Source organism: Monopterus albus, unplaced genomic scaffold (genome assembly GCF_001952655.1).
Source record: "Monopterus albus unplaced genomic scaffold, M_albus_1.0 scaffold31.1, whole genome shotgun sequence".
NCBI classification, from domain to species: domain Eukaryota; kingdom Metazoa; phylum Chordata; class Actinopteri; order Synbranchiformes; family Synbranchidae; genus Monopterus; species Monopterus albus.
This window is the reverse complement of record NW_018127911.1, coordinates 3,805,063-3,821,512: the sequence shown is the minus strand read 5'-3', so window position 1 is coordinate 3,821,512 and position 16,450 is coordinate 3,805,063. Positions and strand designations below refer to the sequence as shown.

At 38.8% G+C, this 16,450-nt stretch overlaps 1 protein-coding gene across 1 annotated transcript; it reads left to right on the top strand.

Annotated features, from left to right (window-relative positions):
- The first annotated feature begins 5,619 nt into the window (after nucleotides 1–5,619).
- Nucleotides 5,620–16,133, top strand: LOC109958326 (leucine-rich repeat-containing protein 15-like). The gene is made up of 4 exons (XM_020596871.1): nucleotides 5,620–5,699; nucleotides 5,951–7,290; nucleotides 11,843–11,972; nucleotides 14,294–16,133. The coding sequence occupies exons 1-4, from the start codon at nucleotides 5,678–5,680 to the stop codon at nucleotides 15,985–15,987; spliced, it is 3,186 nt and encodes a 1,061-aa protein (XP_020452527.1). The 5' UTR covers nucleotides 5,620–5,677; the 3' UTR covers nucleotides 15,988–16,133.
- Nucleotides 16,134–16,450: the final 317 nt, after the last annotated feature.

The window sequence follows — 16,450 nt, the reverse complement described above, 5'->3', positions numbered from 1 at the left end:
CATCAAAGCCCCAAAAGGCATTAGGCCTCTACTGGTTTAACATTTTTGTATCTATCACTCACTCATTCATAAATAAACTTTATTGCCAAGCATGTTGAAATACAAGAATGTGACTTCAGCTCAGTAGCCCCTGATGTGCACCAAATAAAACAAAAAAGGGGAAAAACAGAATAACAATAAAAAAAACACAAGAAGACAAACAACCGTCTATTTCTAAATATGTACATATATACAAGTTAAAAATTAGCTATTTATATACATTTGTTATTATACTGTTTTGTTTCTTGTATATTGTTATAAATATAAACATGGGATTAACTCTTTATGAGAGTGATGACCCAGGAGAAGAAAGTGTGTTTGTGTCTGGCTGTTTTGACTACAGAGACCTGTAACACTGTCCAGAGGGGAGGAGTTGTATACTTATATTTGTAATATTGGCTGCATCAGAAGTAACAGAAGTGTACAATACTAACTCGCATAACTGATGTAGTAGTCGCAAAACGTTTATTTTACGACCTTAAAGTCATCCTAGAATACTCATTTTAAAAATTACAGAAATCTATCATATTCAGTTTTCAATTTAATTTTGAAGGCTTCCAGTGTTATACTAGCTGTATGTGGTTAACTTGATGCAGCTCCCTGTCACGGTTCAGACATCTGCAGCTGCACCACATAGTGATAGGATCCACGACTCCCAGGCCTAAATCTATGATCTGTTAGAAATATGGTGCCTTAGGGTCTGAGAACAATATTTGCCAACAATTTCAAATCGAAGTAGACTGAATACGCAACTGTTTATGTGAATGAAGATAACATATATTGACGTTACAACCTTTTTTGTGCTCTTGTTCTCTCTCTCTCATTACGCAAAGATGTGTCATGTGATGTGACAGCAGCTGGTATTCTGATTATGTTAATATACATGCTCTCTCTAGCGTTCAGCATTTCGACTTGCAGGTGTCTACTGCACCTGTACCACACCTGCTTCTAATTAATATTAGTTATAACGTGGCTGTATTACTGGTCCAGTCACTGGTCAATCAATAACACTATTATAACACCACCAATTAGTATTAATGTTTATTTTTCAGTGACATACTGCAAGGTCAGCAGTACCTCTCATTACTGATGCAGGAATAGAATGATTGTATGGCACATATAACACATTTCTAACATCAACAGAAACTCTCAACTGGTTCAGTTGTTTGCAGAGTCCTTGGACTATGTTGCTGTACACTTAAAGAATAGACTAAGGTTTTGGTGCATGCATCTGACATTTATTTGATATGAACAATAAAAAAATACCTTCGTGTGGACAGTGTTATTGGCTTTCCTTGCAAATTTATCAAGTTTGTCTCTGTTTGTGGGATTAGTGTTTCAGGTACCCAGTCAATACATTTAACTTTACTTTATATGACTAAAGCTATTAGTCACAGATTCCCCTGATCTCTAAAATATATACTCTCCCCACTCATGCTGATTGTTTCACATTGTCAAATCTCTTCACCAAGTCCCAGAGTTTCAACTTTCAACAGCTGAATGACTAAAGTGATGGATTCACGAATGGCTCTTGGATGCCTGACGTCAGACGTCAATGGGCTCCTAAGTCAAGTCTGAATGGATGAAAGGCAGCCAGAAGCTTTTATGAGACCCTTTACCAGCCAACTTTTGCAAGTGGTAGTCATCTCATTTCTCTAACACTGTAACAACGCCCCATTCCTCTGGCAGAGGTATGAGATGTGATTTCCTTGATACCCTACGGGGAGTGAGGTGTGGGGGGGGGGGAGGACATTGGCTGCAGTGATGGATGTCCCGTCGAATACCAAATGAGTCCTGAAGCCAAGACTAAGGCGTTCATCTCTGGCTATGATGCACTTAGGGGCTGAATCAATTTACTTCCTCCTCCTTCCCCAGACCAGTGCACAACCATGTGGCTTTTAAAAAAAGCAATTACTGTAAAAGAAAAATATTTGCAAATGCCAAGCACATCTAATTCTGGTCTCTAATACTGTAGCTAAAAGGATGATTGATAACTTCCTTTCTCTGTTTGATTTGCCCATGTCAGAGTGATGTAGAGCTACTGGCCTACAACGTCACATTGCCGTAATTCACTTGATTCTTTTGAAAAGGTAGCCTTTTGATGAAATCCAAGATGACTAGCTATTGATTTAGTACCTGACTGGCTCCTCCTCCTGACCCCTGAGAGGATAAATACATTGACAGGATTGAGCCCAAACTAGTGGATTGCTTGCCTTGCTTGAGGAAAGGCTTGTTGTGTAGCATTTACTTGGGACAATACATTGAGTGCCATGGACAGGGTTACAGCTGTGAATTGCTTAGGATTCCTGGGTTTGTTACTACTGCAGGGAGTGCTGAATGTGGAGGGAAGGAGCATATTTAACTCTGGTGAGTGTGCAAAAATGGTACAGTTTTAGGTTTGTGTAAAATAAAAATGTCAATATTTTTGTGCATTTCTGAGGAAGCGGGAACTGCTGTACCCTTAGTTAATGCTGCTGTTGGTTTCACTTTTGCCAAAAAGCAACAGGTTAGATGATGAAGTCGAAATGGAAAGGATATATATGTTTGTGATGTGTGTTGTCCCTAAAGCTACTTTTTTTTTTTTGAGCAGGAAATAATGTTTTTAATCCAAAAGAGGACACAGATGCCCAAAGCAAGATTCTGTCACTGTTACTACACAAAAGCTTAGTTCCCATTGAAAAGGATGATCCTCTAGGTGAGACAAATTATTTTTTTTACATTTATATAAACAACACACATACATTCCTGTTGGATGTTGACTGGTTTTCCTGTCTGCAGGTCTTGAGTTGGCCAATAAATTAGCTGAGCTAGAAGAAGTAAGTATACTAATTCACCTTAAAGCAACTTTTGAAATGCCAGGAAACGCATCATGATTGAATAGTGTGAATAGGCAGTTTCTGCTCAAAAAAATGTGAATTAATTCTAGCCATTGAATAGAACGTGTATTAATACTGAGGTGATACTGACTGTTCTTATTATGTTTGATCACTCTGAAATATTCTTGTAGCTGCAAGCGCTGAGGGAGGACTTGGAGCTGGAGAGGGAGATCACAGCCAGTTTGATGGAAGGCAAACCCATAACTCAGAAGAGGGGTGAACGTAAGCTAAATTCAGTACTTCTGGACTTAAATGTATCATACATCATGATTAATACTTGTCAGATAGATGACATGCTACAAGACATTTTCTTATTTTGTCTACAGCTTGCTTCTGGAAGTACTGTGTCTAAGACAAATGCAACAGGAAAACCACTGTAAAATCTTGCTGCAAAGCCCAACATAGCCTTAAGACTCACAACACCAGTGCTAATATAATCACACTGTATTTACCATAATCAGTGCCATCAATAAATGTTTCATTACCATTGCACTGAGCTACTCTCATGAGAGCTCTAAAGACTGTGGATGTAAACCTTCATCTGTAAATAATCAGCTACTGTACTCACTGGAAATACTTGAGGGTCAGTTATGACAAAATGTACTTGACTGCAGAGACATATGATTATTTCAGCAGGGATTTTATTCCCCTGCTGCTTGTGTTTATGTTGCTCTCTTGTGGGAGAATTGGGTATAACATTCTTTTGTACCACTGCCAACAAACATCTCATCTGTTTTAGAAAAGCACTGCCTTTCATTTTACAGCATAAATAAAATTATAATGTGAAACTCTTAGAATGTGACTGGAGAATGTTTTGTAAGTGAGTGTACTTGTTTTATACATTTGAAAAGAACACAGGTTTAGTCTGGATTTCACATCACAATGGGCATTGACAATATTGCTGAACAACATAATATTCCTAACCCATATACCTACTGTTATACTTTATTTTTCTGTGTAATCAAATTTTTTTAAAGTGGAAATCTGATGTCGTAGTGAAGGAATGCGGCATGTGGTGCACATCTGCAGTGACGTGATTTACTACACAGTGAAAACCATTTGACTGGATCTTTTGGAGCAGGATGACAAAGCTGAGTCTAAATAATGGGAGAGCTGCTGTGAAAATACTTGAATCACACAGTGTATGAGGAACAGATGGGATTTCAGTGAAGCCTGACTGAGCGTGTCACTGTACAACATTTAGTCTCAAACAAAAGCATCAGAGAAAAGGGATGACCTTTGTACTTGCACATCAAAATATCTTCATGCACCCAGCAGACACATAGAGTATACACAAACATGGTCATTATAGAATAGCCCATACCGTTTGTGCACATGTAATACATTTTAAATCTTTCCAAAAGGTTTTCAAACACTAAAAGGGAAAAATATAAAACATTTGTATATGACAGTAAACTGTTCTGTGGTGGTTAATATGCATACATAAATAATTTAGTTTTTGTTACCATTTAGCTTTTTAAAAACTTGGTTCAATGACTGTATCTGCCCCAGCCTGACATGTAAGTTATAAGCCAGTCACTGAATAAATGCCTAAAATGAAAATTTAAATACCTGTAAAATTCAGTGTCACATAATTATCACTGGGTTTGATGTATGAATAATTCCCCTTCTTTTTCCAAAAACAGGATAATGTTTAATCCTATATCAGCTTTACTACATTGTTTCCATTTGTTTAAAGGAACACACACTCATTCTTTCCCCTGATCACAATCACCCCCTGGAGCACTTTAAAGAGACAGAAAAGAAAAACACACTACAAGGAGTTGCTTACTGACTTGATGATTTTGCCCCTCACCGTTATGACTAATCTCCCATAGGATGTAACCCTGTTGAGATAGTGACTATTGGCAAGCAGTACTGTACCTCATCACTGCCTGGTACAGACTATCAGTGAGCAGCCAATTAATCACAAACAGAACACATTCTTGCACGTAGACGGGTGTGAGAGTGCTGGACGTCAATTTATACAAATCCAAAACATAGAATTATCTTTACCGTTTTTATTTCTGACTGCATTTGATATCCGACTGCTCAGTCATGTTACAGGCATCAGACACAAAATCCCCTAAAACGGACATGGTATAAAAATGGTATTATCTTTTTCAGTTCAGTCCATAAACGGGCACACAGGCACAGTGGGGTAAGACTACTGTCAAGATAAGTGCAGAGGAAATGAATCAGCATCCTCTCTGTCACTCGTACTGAGTTTTTTTCTATTATACAGCCTAATATAATAGACAACAGGCTTTATACAATAGAATTTGCCTGTAAACAAAATAAATGGTGATTCAAACAAGAGGTGCATCAGGAGCTTTGTGTATGAAATTACAAACGTTCTAACAGTTAGAATAAACTAACAAATACATACACATAACAAAACATAGCAGCAACATAAACAACAAAATAATAAAATTATAATCCAAGAATAACATTATAGTGGATCCAACACCAGTGTAATAAATTCAATATAAAGATGTTAATTACTATATGTGTTTGATCTACTGAAATAAGCCTAATGAATTAAGTAATTCCAAAAGTTTAATTTTCTCCTATTGTTCCAAGTCCACGTCACTGGTCCAATAAGCATGAAGGCTGTGTAATGTGACGGATGACATTTGGGCAGACATTTTGTCTAGGCAGGAGGCAGGATGACTTGACAGAGGGTTCCCAGCTCCTCCAGACATCTCCAGCCCCAAAAGGAGCACAGCGCACAGCAGCATGATCATAGCATCAAACAGACAATGATGGATTCTTACTTAAAAGGTTGGTAGTACTTTTAGCCTTTTTAAAATTTAATCCAAGGAATTTTAGTTGTAGATTTGGACTTACATAGTATGTTAAAGGAGAACATTTACAATGAATATTTTTGCAGTGTTTGAATTGAATTGAATGCCTTATTTCCATTACATAAAGCTAAAGAAAAATGTATAAACAGTTGTTATTATGACAAAATTCCAATAATAATGTAATGTCATAATGTAATGTGTCTAAATTCCTATATTTCAACTACACAGGCACCTTGTGGTTGATACTTGTCCTCTTCACTTTGCCACACCTCACCTGCACCACGGTCTGCCCCAGCAGCTGCCTGTGCAACTCTGAAGGTGCTGTCAGGTGTTCTGGCTCCAGTATCACAAAAATACCAAAACAGCTGCCTGTCCACACATACCTGCTGCAGCTCAATAACATAAACATGAGCGTCTTAAATAACCAGAGTCTGGCAAACCAGGATCTCCTGTTGCGTTTCAGTCTGACTAAGAGCCACCTACATACTATCCACCCCCTAGCCTTCCACGTCGCTCCACAGCTCAAGTCAGTCAAGCTGTCATTCAATGATCTCTCTACCCTTCCCGCTGGAGTGTTCAGTCCACTGACCACCCTGGAGCAGCTGCATTTAGATGGAAACCAGTTGGAAGCCATTGCTCCAGGTATGTTTGATGGGCTTGGTGGTTTGCTGGAGCTGGACCTGAGCCGTAACAACCTGACTAGTCCGGGTCCTGAAGTTTTCAATCGACTGACCAACCTCACCTTTCTGAACCTTGGCAGGAACTTCATAAAGAAGCTACCACCTACCATCTTTCACTCTTTGACCAGTATTCGCCAGCTCATGATCTATAACAACAAGCTAGAAATGCTAGAAGCTGGAATATTTGATGCGCTTTTCAACCTTGAAGACCTAAAAATCCACCAAAACCAGATTGCTAGTCTTCCACCTCAAGTGTTTTGGTCACTCAGGAACCTGGTAAATCTCACCTTGTCCTCCAACCGACTTCAGGCTATCCCAGAAAAGACCTTCTACAACATGCCCAAGCTGAGCAAGCTTACTATTTACAACAACCCCCTGTTATCTCTACCGAACCAGCTGATGGGTCACATGCCTGAGATGAGAGAATTTTATCTGTATGGCACTAATCTCACTACTGTTCCTGGAAATTTGTTTGCTAACATGACTGGGCTCCTGATGCTTAACTTTCATTTGAATGATAAGCTGAGAGAGTTGCCTTCAGACCTTTTCTGTTGTCTTCAGCTGAGAGAGTTGCCTTCAGACCTTTTTTGTTGTCTTTCGAACCTTCAGAAGCTCTCGCTGAAGTCCAATGACCTCCATTATCTACATCCTCAGCTGTTCTCCAGACTAAACTCACTGGGCACACTGCTCCTCAATGACAATAAACTGATGAGTCTACCAGAAAACATCTTTCAGGGCCCAAAAGGGCTTTCGATCATTCACTTGAAGAATAACAGCCTCAAGACTCTTCCAGGAAATATTTTCTTGTCAAATGCAGCTTTACAAGCTCTTACTCTGAGTGGTAACCTTTGGGACTGTACTTGTAGTATCAGAGGTGTTTCAAGATGGGTAAGACACAATGAGCATGTGGTCATTGACAAACAGAATGCGATTTGTCATAGTCCAGTGTATCGTATGCGCCGTACCATTGGCTCTCTCAGTGATGAGGACTTTGCAATGAGCATGTGGTCATTGACAAACAGGATGCGATTTGTCATAGTCCAGAGTATCATATGCTCCGTACCATTGGCTCTCTTAGGGATGAGGACTTTACCTTTTGTGATACATCAGTTGTTGCTTCAAAAAAACCACCACCTGGAACAATATCAACTGCCACACAAGGAGCTACCAAACAAGTCATCATCCCAACAACCACTCCACCCGCAAAATCCACCACCTTGGATGCCACAACATCCTTCCACACTATAACCACAGCTCTACCTGATGAGGAGCTTTCTTTCATTACTGAGATTCCTCTCTCACCTTATGACATTTCACAAGTCATCATCCCAACAACCACTCCACCCGCAAAATCCACCACCTTGGATGCCACAACATCCTTCCACACTATAACCACAGCTCTACCTGATGAGGAGCTTTCTTTCATTACTGAGATTCCTCTCTCACCTTATGACATTTCACAAGTCATCATCCCAACAACCACTCCACCCGCAAAATCCACCACCTTGGATGCCACAACATCCTTCCACACTATAACCACAGCTCTACCTGATGAGGAGCTTTCTTTTATTACTGAGATTCCTCTCTCACCTTATGACATTTCACCTCCTTTTCATGACCTATTGGTGGTTGAACAGGGGCCCGAGTTTGTCCACCACAATTTTCACAAAGGCTGGGTTTATGTGTGGTTTCTGCCCTCAAACACGGCCCTGGCTGGGTTCCTTATGTTTTGCCACATCCTTCATGTGGCCACTGGCTTGTTCCTTATGTTTGCTGCCATGTATGGCATGTATCGTCTCAACAAGACTGTGGACCAGCTAAAGGCTGAGTGTGCAAAAACTCCAGGATAACAAAACATTTTATCAGGCCTGCTGCAGGTCTTTTTCCACCAGCAGTGGCTTCTTGCTTTTCTTTATATTGTGTTAAGCTCCATCTTCAAGTGTAACTTTAGAACACTCACTAAAAATATGGGATTTAGTTAAAGCTGAAGGTAAAGTTGAAGGTATTTAAAGAAAGTAAAGCTACATTAAGGTAATATAGTTTTTAACAGTATATAATACAGTATATGATCTTTAAAACACAGATATAGGCTCCACATTGTGCATCTTTTATTTGTCTTATATGATAATAAATTGAATCTCTTTGTGTTTTGTACTCTTGACGCTCAAATCAAACAATGTGATGACATAACTTCTGGCTCTAACAGGTTTTTCACTGGGTGTTCTTCACTACTTTTTGACATTTCATAAACTAAACTGTGAATAATTAATGAATTAATCTGGAATATACAATAGCTAGTTGCAGCTATTGATTCACATTTTAAAATAATGCTCTCTTTGCAACTTAAACCTTGATATATATATATATGTACTTTTTCCAGGTTATATTCAAATGTTTGTCTCTTCAGAAAGGAAAACCTAGTGTACACTATATACAGTATGTACAGGATTTACTGATATGTTTCATATAGAAGGACCAAAATCAAAAGTGAATTGTTTTGTTTCCCTCTAGTGATGAAATTTTCAAACTACATGAAGGCAAATTAAAAACATATAAATTATAAAGATATATAAGCTATATCTTATGAGTAATCAGCCAGTATGGATACAGTAAGTTGTATTATGGGTTGCTTCTTTCCATCTTTCTTTCTTTGTCCTTGTTTGTAGATGTGGTTTGATGTAAAACTCCTAATGATGATGTTGATAATGTTATTCCTGCCTTTCCATCAGTAATTACAAATACATTTTGTTCTATATCTATTATCTAATTGCATACGACCAGGGCCACACATTACAAAGTAGTAATGAGAACCGCTGTCCTACGGTATCAACATCATTATGACAACGACTTGTGGGTCAAACAGTCAGAAATACCTATATCTAGCGGGTACATTCACAAACTGGTATTTGGTGAAGTAAGTTCAACTGTTTGTTGTGAATTGTTGCTATTTTTTATATTTCTATCAGTAAAAATAAAGGTTATTACATTATTGCTAAGAAATCTTATGTTCTGTTTTATCTTCTGTGGTTACAAAATCAAATATATGCACCAATAAGCTGACATCTACACACATTCAAAGCATCAGATTTTGCAGAGTACTACCAGGGTATGAGTTGTATCTGTAAACATTCCTCTTCTCGTATCTGAGGTCATTGTCTGGATTTCCTCCTTAAATAAAAATGAGGTGGAAATGTGCTTTCTCAAAATGAGTAATGGGAAGATCCCACTGTTACCATCGTGCTTGAAAACAGGAAACTCCATTTAATTTATCATTCGGGTTTCACACGGTAGAGACTAAAATCTCTCCTACTTCAGGAAAACAGTGCCCCTGTAATTTCACAAGCTTCCATTGTGAAACAAAAGGGCAACAATGTGCACGCAGGGATGATATAATAGTTTATACAAATGCTTTACATACACAAACACTGGAGAGAATTATCACTGAAGCTCACAAAACCAATATTACTTTTATAACCAGCTGTGTTACTAACTATACATTCAACTGATAATGCCATTTACATCTGGAGGCAAAACCAAAATTAAGGTTCAAGTGATGGTCAAAAAGGCTTTTAAGGCTTTTAAACCTTCACAAAATGACAACGGGTGCCACAGATTCCACTAAAAGTTATTGGACTTTACAACAAATGGTAAACAAAAGAGATCTGAATCGGTGAACAGCACACAAGTTCATTGCTATGACAACAGGTGATTAGGCCTTTCTGGTCCGCTGAGCTCACACAACAGTGGTATGCACACAAACACACACACACACACTGAGCATGGGGCAGAAAATCATACTGCAGGGGCCACAGGAAATATTCAGCCACACTGAAAAACAAGTGGAAAAAGTAAAAGACGATTCAGGGAAATTTTCCAGAGTGCAACTCAAGGCATAGGGCACACTCATGGCTGTAGAGTGAAGCCATAATCCTCTTAAATACAGTAATTAACTGCTATACAGCAATATTAATAATAACAATATGTAACTGTAGCCAAATGTTTTGCTCAAGACAGCTACTATACAATGACATTATCATAATGTGTTTCTTCTTGGTCTCCAACTGGTTCCCATCCAACTGAAGTGGTTTTGTACTGTAATGCTTGCTCCACAAACTAGCATGAAAAACACTAACTCACACAAATCATGTATCACGGGTAGCTGACATGACTGACTGTCTTCACAGTGTCTGACAACATGTTTACTGACACCCTGGAAGTACCAGTAGCAGCACTTGACCTCAACAACACACATTAATCATTAAGTCTCTAAATGAACTATGATTAGATTTCTAAAATGAATGACACACTCATAACACAACCGTAATGGAACTTGTCACCCAGTCTGGTAGAGTTATTGCTTCTGATGTTATAAAACAGAGGCATGAATTGTTACTGTGCAGTTAGTATTTTATTTTCTATACATCCTTCAGTACATTTACAGCAATATCAGGACTAAAGGAGCTGATTGTTTATATGTTAACCCCACCCCCACTATCTGTTTTCTGTGATGAAGAGGGAGTTTGTTGTGTCATAAAACAAAAACATAAACTTATAACAATGCTGGAATATTAAAAGCTGCAAAAAACTTACTTTATATTTTTATTGTTATTGCAAAACAGCATGCCACATATAAATACATATGAATTACATGAACAGGAAAAACTAATGCTCAAACTATATTCAAAGAACTTTTTGCACAGGCATACTGGATGTGCACACACACAGAACAGCAGGGAAAGCCTCATCACCTAACTTTATCCACAGTTATACAATACCGACAGATGTTTCTTTATTTTCCTGAAGACGCCTGTGCAGGGGCTCATTATGACATAAAGAATAATGAATAGAAAATTAATTTCTGAAATACAACTGTACTGGTTGTTCAGTTGATTTTTTTATAATCATTTTACAATCTATAATCCCCTAACAGTGAATTTATGAAGACATCCAGAATGGCCCAGTGCCCAAACCATCAGCTTAAAAACATACAGTGGACGTTGTACTGTACCAAAGATATGTGAAGCTGATACTTAAATTTGCACATCCAAACAAGGAGGTGCACACACACACACACACACACACACACACACACACAAAACACAGAACCAACTGTGGAAGAAGACCAAACAAACATATAGTTAAATTATAAGAAGATTTATATCAAATGAAGCACAGATCACATTTCTCCTCACATGCATTCAAACATCCATATAAGAAGGTAGACTTGCCAGACCCAAGCCACCCTCCCACACCAGATTTACTAAACAAATGTGAGTGTAGGTGTGAGAGGAACAGAGGGGGCAGAACAGATGACAAGGACACTCAACACTGTGAAAAAAAGACCCTGCAGATTTCATAAGCTCAGCGGGAGAAAAAAAGCAAAAACATAACAGACGAAGGGAATGGAGTGATGACAAAGAGCAGGGAAATGTGACGGTAGGACAATTCAGAGTGTGCTGGAAACTTTCATCAGCGGATCTGTGAAGCCGAAGTGGGAGGCAGGACGTACATAAAAGATAACACCACCAGCGCGCCGTCTCGGTTCATTCCATCGTCAGCCACTGCTGCAGGTAGGTTCTCAAGCACTCACTGTTACTGATTACTAACTTACTTGTTAACGAACATTTGGTGAATTGATTTCAGGGAGGAAATTTATCATAAATAAGATTAAAAATGAGACAGTGATAATGAACAATAAGTTATTATATAAAAACAACTGTATAATAATGAAATTAAAAAATAACTACAATACTACTATTGAACCTATTTTTGCCCAGGAATGTGTTTATTTACTTATAAGAAAAAATATTCCCTGTTAGGAATCCTAACATAGACTAAATGAACAAACTGAGTGAAGATGCCTGTTAGAAAATGTGGTTTGTTCTTGATGCCTTGAGTCCTAGCATGTCAGTGAAAGAGGTAGTCAAAAACCTTTTATACAGTAAATCAAATGAATGTTTTCTCAGTGGCTGCTGCATTTCAGCTCTCTTCTGTCTTTTCAAGACAAAGTGCCAATTCTTCAGCTCTGGCCAGGGGGAAGAAATCATAGCAATAAATGGTGAAGTGGAAATACTTTAGTAATTACACAGCACTGCAGAGAATTCCAGAGTCGACAGTGGTTTTGGATGGACTGTGACATTATAATATATACCAAATAGTATAGCTGCCAGGCTTGATTCAAATGGAAACTTTATTAAATTCATAATTCTAAGGAGTCAGGCTGTTAGTCTGCACATTTTTCAGTGATTTTTGTCTCTAGGTGGAGTGATGAAACACTATGTCTTTGAATGTTACTTCAGTTGTTCCAGTGCAGAACATGCAAGGGAGGGGAACTGTATTCAGATGACACATTTCTCAACTGATAACTGACGTTTAGTTTTCTAGTCAGAACCACACCCCTAACTTAAATATGAACTCTGACTCTTCACATTCACAGCACTTAAAAACTAGGAAGGGGGAGCAATAATAACACCAGTGGGTAATGTCCTGCAGATGTCACATAAATATAAGAAGGAAAGATATAACTAATGTTACTATTTCTAAAGCTTAGTACAAGAGAAAGAAAAATCGTAGAAAAAACGTGATTTTAGGTAGAAGACATTTTCACCTCTCATTGATGAAGCCTCCTGGATGAGAGGTGAAACATCTTCTACCTAAAATCAAGTCCAGATGATTTTTTCTACGTTTTTTTCAGCATGGCTTTGTATGGAAAAACAGGTCATTACAGTTTTGTCCTCACAGCCTCCCACATTAGAGCACAGCCTCATACATGCAGGCAGTCTGATGTGTTAAGCTGTAGCTACAACATAAATCATTTTGTTTGTGGCAACAAATCAAACACTATGTCTATGTTACACAAGGTGCAGCCTGGGCATTTATTTCTAAAAACATTTTACAGCAAACTTTTCAATGTCACCTCCACAGACCACAGATCCCGAATAAGTGGGTTTAATGCCAAGCAGTTGGTAAGCAGGGTTTTTTACCTGTCAATCTGTTTGGCAATACTGATGAGAATCACTCCTAGCCATAGGCAACAAAATACCACTCTGAATTAATTTATACTAATGTATCACTTAACATGTACAGTAGGTTACAAATTAGAGTTGCTTTCTGTCTGTCTTATTATGGTGATGATATAATTTGCAGGAAACCTCTATTGTGCCTATTCTCTTGAGGATATCATAAATTAATTAAAACCAAAATGGAAATTACTTCTAAGAGCTGAAAACATTTATGTTTGGTGGTAAATTTCACTGTTTTATCTCAGTTGCTTCGTGTTCCTTCTGTCTTCCTTCCTTCCTTTTGGCGAGTTAGAATTTAGACAAAGACATTGGCCACAAAGAGTGCAAAACTTAGCATTAACTTGCACCAGCAATTAATGTAAGTATTGCACTTCATTAAAGTAGGTGAATGTGGAAATTACAGATTTAAAAAAGAACAAACAAAATTAAGGTAACAGAGGCCATCATAACCTGATCTTTAGAGTTCACATTTTCTTGCCACTGTAACATTTTTTTGCTTGGTTCTCCCTCCGTGTGTGTGCACAACATCATGCTTTTTGAACACCAGCTGCCATTTGTAACACTGGCTTTCTTTTAAAAATGTGTAGTCTCCAAACCCAAAAGTACTCGAGTAATTACGTGAATATAGTTCTTTGATAAAACCACTTCAGATCCACAAAAGAAATCTAAAAACTTTCACAGGCTGAGTGAAAGCACTTCCAGGGCAAGTTTATCGACTTTGACATGGGAAATTGATGGAGTGTCTCTTTAAGGACAAAAACATAAGGACATTTATTACATAATAACCATGACATTCATAAAGTCTTTTGCCATCCACACAAGAATCATAACCAACCTTGGATGCAACATAATAGTTTCTTCTGTTCTAGGGGTAAAAATGGACCTGCCACTGACTCTTCATGCACTGCTACTTCTCTGTTCCCTCAACGCTGTTGTTTGGGCATGTCCTGATGGGTGCACCTGTCAAGGAACCAAAATCATCTGCAGTGGCCTCACAGACTTCCCCACAGCTGTGCCCTCATCTACCACCTCCCTTGCCTTCTCTGATTGCAGTATCTATTCTCTGAAACCAGAGAACTTGGCTGATTTTGTGAATTCCCTTAGGATCTTTTTAATTAAAGACAGTGGTTTGAGGGAAGTCCATCCTGGCACATTTGATTCCACTCTGAACATTGGTGCAATAATGTTTACTGGCACCGTACTGCAAGATCTCCCTGAGGATGTGTTCCAACATCTCCAGAAGCTTGAGTCTCTGATTCTGAAGAACAACAAACTAGTGGTGCTCCGTCCTAACTGGTTTTCACCACTGAAAAATCTGAAAGTCCTTGACCTTGGTAAGAACCTTTTTACTTCCGTACCTGTGGAAACCTTCCACTCCCTTACTGAGCTACAACACCTTTATCTTTCCGAAAATAAAATCAGTCAACTGTCTAAAGACACATTCAAGGGTCTTTCTAAACTGAAAACCTTACGACTTAACACAAACTTGCTACAGGAACTCCCCATTGGTAGTCTGGATGACCTCAAAAACCTGGAGGAATTATCCCTACGTGACAATCTAATCACTCACCTCCATCGTGACCTGTTCTCTAAGAATGTGAAGCTGCAGAAGCTGTTCCTCTCTCACAACAGGCTCACATCTGTTCCACAAGGGATCTTCTTAAACTTGCCCTTCCTTTCCCAGATCTCCCTGTTTAAAAACCAGCTGGAGAGTCTGGGCCCGGGGGTGTTTGGATCTATGCCCCTGGAGCAGTTATGGCTGTATGACAACAAGCTGAGCCATGTGGAGGATGACACATTCAGAAATCTGACTAAGTTGCGTTTACTGGTGCTCAGTCGCAACCAAATCAAATATGTTTCCGCTGGGGCCTTTACAGGGTTAGAGCAGCTGGAAGAGGTTTCACTTCACAGCAATCTGCTCACAACCCTTCCAGCTGAGACTTTCCAGGGTCTGCCCAACCTGGTCAACATTTCTTTGGAGCACAATTTCATCAGATCTCTTCCTCTGGGTTTCCTCCAGGGTTTGAGCCATCTGGGACAGATAGACCTGCAAAACAATTCCCTTTCCAACTTGCCACAGGAAAATCTAGATGCCCTCACTGCAGCAAATGAAGTGCTCCTGCAGCAGAACCCTTGGAAATGTGACAAGGATATTCTGCCTCTTAGGGACTGGCTGAGGAAGCACCAAACCAAGGCCAACCAAACCCTTGTGGTGTGTGAAACACCTTTCAGTCTGAATGGTGATGTGATTGCTTTGCTGACAAATGAGAACCTGATGCCTCTAGGCTCTACTGAGGAGCCTGTTTTGACAACAGAGAAGAGAAGAAAACCCAGTACCCCTGCAACTAAACAAAGCACCTCCTCACCTGATGTAAAGACCATACCAACCTCAGAGCACAAGGAGGTTACTAGCACTGGACAAGAGGATACGGGATTAGTTTCTGACAGTACTCCAATCATTCTCATTGTCATTGCAGTGGTATCCACTGTCATCATCAGCACTGTCATCATCAGCTTTGTGTGCTGGAGGAAGAACAAGAGAGGCAGGGGAAATATACAGTAGGCAGCAGAAATAAGAATTTTGCTGTAGACTACATCAACCAACATCAGCAACCAGAGAACTTTTAAAGACAATGGACGACATTTCACTGATTATTGTAGTTTACTTAGATAATTTGATTTGATTTATTCTTTGATTTATTCTTTCAAGCATGTAAAAACAGTTGATATGACAACACACATACACATAATCCAATATCAATTTGCTTATACCTAGTACATGCTTGAATGGAGTAGGAAGAAGTCAGACTTATCCAGTCCTACCCCATGACATCATCTTACCATCATTGGTTTGCAAGCAGTAAATGATTCACTTCTACCCACACAAGTATTATACTAAAAAAAGATTATAACAGTGTTAACATTCTTACATAATTACATTCTTAAATAATTATCTTCTACACCACACAAGTAATATACTAAAGAATTATTACAAAGTGTTAACATTCATACACCACACCCACAAT

Excerpts from the sequence above, each read along its gene's own strand:
- LOC109958326 (XM_020596871.1), top strand. The coding sequence starts at position 5,678 with ATGATGGATTCTTACTTAAAAG. Across the intron at positions 7,291-11,842 it reads TCAGAGGTGTTTCAAGATGG|GACAATTCAGAGTGTGCTGG; the intron begins GTAAGACACAAT and ends ATGTGACGGTAG. Across the intron at positions 11,973-14,293 it reads ATCGTCAGCCACTGCTGCAG|GGGTAAAAATGGACCTGCCA; the intron begins GTAGGTTCTCAA and ends CTTCTGTTCTAG.